Here is a 7,640-nt window from a genome sequence, read left to right as displayed (position 1 = left end):
TGTTACCTCTTTGCTGTTCCATATCCCAAAATGTCACGATTCCTTCTGTAAATACTTCGTCTGTGGTGATTTGTTTCCAGGTTACCTTTACTTCTTTTAATCCAGTTCTCTGGTTGTCAGAAAACAGACAGGTTAAATTTACTCCCGCACCTTCAGGCACCATTACATCTGGCTCCGGAACTGTAATTTTAACAAATGCTTCTCCCACCTGCATTATACAGACTAATGTTAAAAGAACTAAGTCCTTGCCCTGAACACCAGCTTTGTTGCTGACAGAGGCTGTACTTCCCATCTTGACGGGACCTTCTTGATTCGAATGTAGTGAATCCAGTTTTCGATCCCTTGGACTTTCACTGCCGTGTAGGTAGTCATGATCACCTGGTGAGGACCGTCCCATACTTCTTTCAAGGGTTCCGTATTCCAGTTCTTCACATATACTTGATCTCCTGGCTGTATGTCATGGACAGGATTCTCCAAGGGCAGGGGCCGGTTCCACTGCAGTGCTCCTCGCAGCGCTGTAAGGACTTTATTTAAAGACAAAATGTAACTCAACAATGCTTGATCTCCTACTAAGTGAGGGTCCCCTTTGTAAGTTGTAGCATGATATGGTTTGCCATACAAAATTTCGTATGGACTTACTCCTATCCTTTCTCTGGGTTTAATCCTGATTCTTAGCAAGGCTAGAGGTAGTGCCTGAGGCCACTGTATCTTTGCTTCCTGACAAATTTTCTTAATCTGCCCTTTTAATGTCTGATTCATTCGTTCTACTTGGCCACTAGATTGTGGTCTCCAGGGCGTGTGGAGATTCCAAACTATCCCTAACACTCTGGCTACCTCTTGGACTACTCTAGCTACAAAGTGAGGTCCTCTGTCTGAGGACATCCCTAATGGGATTCCAAATCTAGGGATGATTTCCCGTAGTAAAGTTTTGATTACTTCCTTTGCCTGGTTAGTCCTGCATGGGAAGGCTTCTGGCCACCCTGAAAAGGTACACACATACACCAGTAAATAACGGTACCCTTGTGCTTTTGGTAGCTCTGAGAAATCTATTTGCCAATAGTCTCCTGGTTGCGGCCCCACTTGTAACTTTCCTAGTTGTATTTGCCTTCGTGTCACTGGGTTATTTTTAATACAGACTGGACACATGGCGTTAATCCGTTTTGCCATTGTTAACATCTGATTGGAAATCACCTTACGTTTTAAAAATTGTACCAATGCGTCTGCTCCCCAATGGCACTTGTTATGTTCGATTTCTAAAATTGTTTTCATTACTTTTGTTGGCAGTACAACCTGACCTTCAGCAGTGACATACCATCCTTTTTCGTTCTTCTGGGCCTGAACAAATTGAGCAAGCTTCTCATCTTCTTGTGTATACCATGGTTTCTGCTCAAGAAAAGAAGTGGCAGGGTTAATTCGCACTGGCAATAAAGCTAATTGTGTCCATACCTCTCGAGCAACCTGTTTGGCAACTCTGTCAGCCAGCTTGTTTCCTTGGAACGCTTTTCCCTCTTCATTTTGATGTCCTTTTACATGCATCACTGCTACTGCCTGAGGTTTATGCACTGCTTCCAATAGTGCTAATATTTGTTCTTTGTGCTTAATTTCTGATCCTTGAGAATTCAACAGTCCTCTTTCTTTCCACAGTGCTCCATGTACATGTATTACTCCAAAGGCATATTTTGAATCAGTCCAAATGTTTACTCTTTTCCCCTCACTCAGTTCTAAGGCTCTTACCAGAGCTTGTATCTCGGCTTTCTGGGCTGAAGTTCCCGGAGTTAAAGCTCGAGCTTCTATTATTTGTGTCAAAGTCACTCCTGCGTATCCCGCATACCTGGTTCCGTTTTCCACAAAGCTGGATCCATCTGTAAACAGTTCCCATTCCGGATTTTCCAAAGGCTCATCTTTCAGGTCTTTCCGGCTGGCATACACCTGTTCAATGATTTCTACGCAATCATGTGTCAATTCGCCTCCTTCTTCCTGGCTGCTGCTCCTAAGAAATTCTGCTGGATTGAGATGATTGGTTATTTTTAATTCAATGTCATCCTGTTCTCGGAGGAGTGCCTGATATTGTAACATGCGACTCGACGAGAGCCAATCCCCCCTTTTTGTTCCAAAACTGCAATGACCATATGGGGAACAAATACTTCCATCCTTTTTCCCAAAGTCAATTTTCTGGCTTCTCGAATTAGAAGCACTGTTGCTGCCACAGCCCTAAGACAACTGGGCCATCCGGCACTTACAGAGTTTAGCTGCTTTGAGAAGTACCCCACCGGGCGCTTCCATGAACCCAATTTTTGGGTGAGAACCCCTATTGCCAGTCTCTGTCTCTCATTTACGTATAGTTGAAAAGGTTTTGTGATATCTGGCAATCCTAGTGCTGGGGCTTCCTTTAGAGCTTGTTTCAAACTCTGAAATGCCTTTTCTTGCATTTGCCCCCACTGAAACACAGGGCTTTTTGGCTGCTTCATATAGGGGTTTTGCTTTCAGTCCAAATTCCGGAATCCACAAGCGGCACCACCCTATCATGCCCAAAAAGGATCTTAACTCTTGCGGATTTCGTGGTGTGGGTATGGTGCAAATTGCTTGTACTCGATTGATTCCTAACTTTCGCACCCCTTGTGAAATTTCGCAGCCTAGGTAAATCACTTGGGTTCTTACCAGCTGAGCTTTTTCTTTCGATACTCGGTATCCAGCTTGTCCCAGCATATTAAGTAATTCAATGGTGAGTCTAAGGCAAACATCCTTTTCTGCGGAGGCTATAAAGATATCATCAACATATTGTAGGAGAACATATAAACAAGGTGATTCTTTTACCTGAGTCATCTTCCATTCTTCTAACTCTCGAGCCAATTGATTTCCAAAAATAGTTGGTGAGTTTTTGAATCCTTGTGGTAGACGCGTCCAGGTGAGCTGCTTCTTGCGTCCCGTGTCTGGGTTCTCCCACTCAAAGGCAAAGTATTTCCTACTTTCAAGTGCCAAGGGGATACAGAAAAATGCATCTTTCAAATCAATCACTGTGAACCACTTAAATTTTTCCGACACAGCTGTCAACAATGTATACGGATTAGCTACTACTGGGTGTATATCTTTAGTGATATTATTAATTGCTCTTAAATCTTGAACTAATCTATACTTACCATTTGGCTTTCTAACTGGGAATATCGGAGTATTGAATTCTGACTCACATTCCTGTAAAATTCCTAAGCTAAGAAATTGTTCAATCATGGGTGCTATTCCTATTCGTGCTTCCAATTTCAAAGGATATTGTTTTACCCTTACTGGGGAGGCTCCTTCTTTTAGTTCTATTACAACCGGTTGTGCTGCTTTTGATTTTCCAGGTACTCCTGTTTCCCATACCCATGGTACTACAGCTTGCTCTATTTCTTGTGGTATTTCTACTGCTTCTACTTCTTTCACTACAAACAGCTTAGCAATATTCTCCTCGGGAAATTCCAATCTTACTCTACCTTTTTCAAATATTATCTTTGCTTCTAACATTGACAATAGATCCCTCCCAAATAGTGATTCTGGGCTATTTGGCATATATAAAAATTGATGGTCAAATTCCTTCCCCCCAAATTATATATATAATGGCCGCAAAAATGTTCGTTCCTCAACTTGTCCCGTAACTCCCACTACTTGAATAGTAGAATCACTCAAAGGTCCTATCTTAGTGTTGACAGCTGAGAATGATGCCCCTGTATCTACTCTAAATTCTAACGGTTCCCCATCTACTTCCATTATTACCTTTAAATCCTGGTCTAGTCAGCTCTGGTTCTGGTAATTCCCCATCATAAAGGCCTGGGCGACACCTTGTGAATTTCCCGGGAAAGCACCTGTATTTCCATCCCCACTGGCTACAATTCCTCCCCCAAAACCCATTTTTCATTACTTTGCAAGAAATGTATCAAAGGTGTAATAATGTCAGGATTCAGTGTACCGTTCCTAGGCCATTGCATACCATCGGGTTCATATAAAGGCCATACATGATTACAAAAATCAATCAATTTCTTAGTTCTTGACCAAAATTCCCCGCATTCCAATGTTGTAATAAGCAGCTTAAAGGTAAATCGTCCGGGATTTCCATCCCGGAACTTGCTAGAGTTTTAAACGTTTTCAAAGGCATCATTACACTTTTTTTCTTTTTCTTTTTTTTTCTTTTTCTTTTTCTTTTTCGTTTTTTTTTGTTTTGTTTTGGTTTTTTTTTTTTTTTTTTTTTTTTTTTTTTTTTTTTTTTTTTTTTACAATACACACCACACACAACACTCACACCCTTTCCACAAATCTTGCCTTTCTCGTCGCCGCGAGTGGCAAGTGCTGAACCTGCGCAGTCACTGCTGCGTCTGACGGTCAGCGCCTAGGCTTTTCCACAACCTTAAAGACGTCTGTGACCACTGTGCGGAAACGCTGTTCCGACTTAATCGGCAGGCCCCCCCCCTTTCCCTCAATAAAAGGAATAAAGCACCTTCGGGCTTACCTCCTGGTCGTCCGTCAGGCGCGGGGTCGGGCACGGGTTGATGTCCTCCCCAGAAATCACCTGGTGCCGGCGTGGAGGGGATCAGCCCACGAACCGCCCCTGCCGCCTCCGGAGTCCCATCTGGGTCGCCAGAAAACTGTTGCCCGATGCCCCAAAAAGAACACAAACTAACAGAGTTAGTTTATGCGGTGCTTTATTCAGGGCCCGGGGAACCTGCGGACTAGCGTCCAAAGTCAGGATCCCACAGTTCCCTTTTTCCGTCAGGTTTTTATACCTTTTTACAAAATGGTCTACTTGCCAAAGTACACATTCTTCAAGACAATACAGATACATAAATCTTGTAGATATTATTCCTAAAAGTTATAAATTCTGTATGCTTGTCTACTCAGAACTATAGGCTACCCCCCCTTAATCCCCCTTGCATGTTTTCTCATCACCAGAACCCTTTATTTATTATTATACTTTAGCCTTATCTTGTAAGTTTCTAAATGTTCTATATGCCCTACTGATTCCTTATTGTTTTCTCAGTTCTACATGTCCTATACGCCCTACTAATTTCTTTAACTATTGTTTCACAATGTTGGTTTCCAGGGCCTGTCCGAAAACTGCAGTTTTCTAAGCCTTAGCATGACTACTACTATATCTACATTAGTCCTTTTTCTCATTATTTCGGTATCAGGGTGAGCAGGGATTGGGCTGGAGGTGCAGAACCCTGGACAGGATTGCAACAAGGATCACAGTGGCAGGCTGGTTTGGTGAAGCAGTGTGGAGAGCAGGTGGCTCAGTCAGGGATGAAGGAGATAGGGACATTGGGCAGGAACACAGGCAGGCAGGACACAAGCTGTAGCAGGTTAGGGAGAAGAGGTGGAAGGGCAGAACACAGGCAAGGCACAAGGCTCGGAAGTGGTCTCTGGTGGTCAGTCAGGAAAGTGAAGTCAGCAAGCCAAGCCAAGTGTCCAGCAGCAGCACATCCAGCCAAGTGTCCCCCAAGAAGTTTGTGAGACCATCACACATGATCTAGCTCCTCCCAAGATGTGTGCTCTGGCAGGAGACCTTCGGCTGGTCTGGCGTTAGATTGCAGTCCATTTCTCTATAGACTCTTCCTATCCTACATCATCTGTGATGTTACTGGGGATGCTCTTAACTCCCTCATCCAAATCATCAAGAGAGATTAAAGAGGACAGGCTGCAATACTGAGCCCTGAAACAAATCTAGTCAATGGCTGCCAGCTGAGTTTAGTCCCATGCACCACCACTCACTGGACCAGCAAGTTTTTCACTCAATGAAGTGTGCACCTATCCAAGATGTATTATAGAAGTTTAACAAAAAATAAAGTTACACAGTTCAAAAATCAGTTGTTTGATTATTTAACCATAGATTTAGTAATACAGAATTTACACAGCTGATGCATAGGAGTGGCACTGAAAATTAAGAATGTAAAATGTATCCATCCACTCCCTTCTCCAAAATATCTTTAGTTGATTGTGAGACTTTCTGTAAGGTATTCTTTAAGAAATTGTCTCTTTTGTTAGCTATTCTCAGCATGAAATTTCTTTGAATTTTTTCCACATCTCGTGAAAATATTTTTTTTCCTGAAAATTTAAAGTGTTCAATGTGGCATAGCTTTAATATTAAACAAATCAAAGTCAATTAATCTAGGAGGTTCACTACTAGAGTTCGCCAAAATGTACTGAACTGAAAAATAAACGCACAAACAGCTGACTCAGAATTATATTTTCAACTGTACCAGTATTTACTTAAAGGAACTTGAAAGAGAAGCACATGACACTGACAAAGCATTCTAAACATTTAAATAGAAACTACAGAAACTGCAGAGATTTACCAGACAGAGTTGAACAATTCTGCAAAAGTCCTGACTTCAAGGGCTTTGACATATGACATCAGAATCAGCTCAGAGCATGGGATTTACTGATTTAGCTGCTATGTGAGGTTCATGTGCATGATAGGTCTTTCCCACCAAAAATCCAATATTTCAAATGTAGATACTAAAGCAAGGTTTATAATGTGGATACTGATGGTTTCTAATTTAGAGTTCACTTTACATGAGTATTTTGTGAAATCAAATGAACCATAAACACATTTTGGGTAACCTTGCTAATTCACTCACTAGAGTAATCTCAGGCAGTACACCTAATAGAAATAAATGCAACAGAGAATTATCTAATGTTACAATATAAAATGTAAATTTGTCGTTAAATGAAAATGTAAATGTGAATCTACCAAACCTCCTTAAAATTCAATACTTTTTAAAAGTCAAGTTTTCTCTGACAATGCAACATATCACTGCCTTTTGTGATAGGTTAAAGTATTCACTAAGATTATTCAGTATATTCAGTTAAAGCAGTCTTGTTTTGTGCTTGATAGCTGATTATGTGTGCTCTTCAATTTCTTTTAGAATCATGGATTTCTAATTTCTTGATTGATACTAAAGATGCTTATAATGGCAACAACTGAAAGAATTGTACTAGGGGCAGCCAATGCATTTAGCTGAAAACAGATTCTCACAGGCTACAAAAGAAAATGGGATGGAAAGTGAACTGGAAGTTCATTTTGTGAGCGGCAGGTTGTGGCACATAATGATAGGTGCCAAAGGCCAAGGTCAGATTTCTGAGAAAACAGGTTCTGTGGCTGGTAGCACTCAAAGATAATAGTCTCTAATGGTTTGCTCTGTGAAATGTATGGCCTGGTTTTCAGAGTAGTTCAGCACCAAGGAATATATTTATTCTATATCTCAAAAGTATAAGCCAAAGCTTATGAAAAATCTAACTTTAGTGATGAATTCTGACTACTTTATCAAATCTATCACCACGTCACTTTGTACAAGGTCACATAAGAAGTCTATCAAAGTGCCTGGAACTGAACCTACATCTCTACAATTTTAGCATAGTACTTCTTTTGGCATGCACAGAAATTCAGGGAAAGCACAACACCATAAACTACTCTCAGTGAATGCATTCTCTTGCTATGAGACAGTGAAAAGATAAAAAATCAGAGAGAGATGTTGCATCAGCATTTTTAAAAAGAATTTATGCATCCTATTTTTGTTTTAGATTCAATTTGCCTTTACAAGTTGGGGCGAAGAAAGTGATTTTTCTTGTTTGTTTTCTAAGAGATGTGCTAAATGACCAGGAAATATAGAATA

At 41.0% G+C, this 7,640-nt stretch overlaps 1 protein-coding gene across 1 annotated transcript; it reads right to left on the bottom strand.

Annotated features, from left to right (window-relative positions):
• Positions 1-291: 291 nt before the first annotated feature.
• LOC130265480 (uncharacterized) lies at positions 292-3,586 on the bottom strand (the record flags this gene model as incomplete). Its single annotated transcript, XM_056514578.1, is given in 3 exon segments — positions 292-2,003; positions 2,075-2,445; positions 2,447-3,586. Coding segments are annotated over 3 exon segments (3,180 nt in total), but the record flags the coding sequence as incomplete, so codon positions are not given.
• Between the last annotated feature and the right edge of the window lie 4,054 nt (positions 3,587-7,640).

This window comes from Oenanthe melanoleuca, chromosome Z (assembly GCF_029582105.1).
Source record: "Oenanthe melanoleuca isolate GR-GAL-2019-014 chromosome Z, OMel1.0, whole genome shotgun sequence".
Taxonomy (NCBI): Eukaryota; Metazoa; Chordata; class Aves; order Passeriformes; family Muscicapidae; genus Oenanthe; species Oenanthe melanoleuca.
Note: the sequence above shows the minus strand (reverse complement) of the source record. Positions and strands in the feature narration are given on the sequence as shown.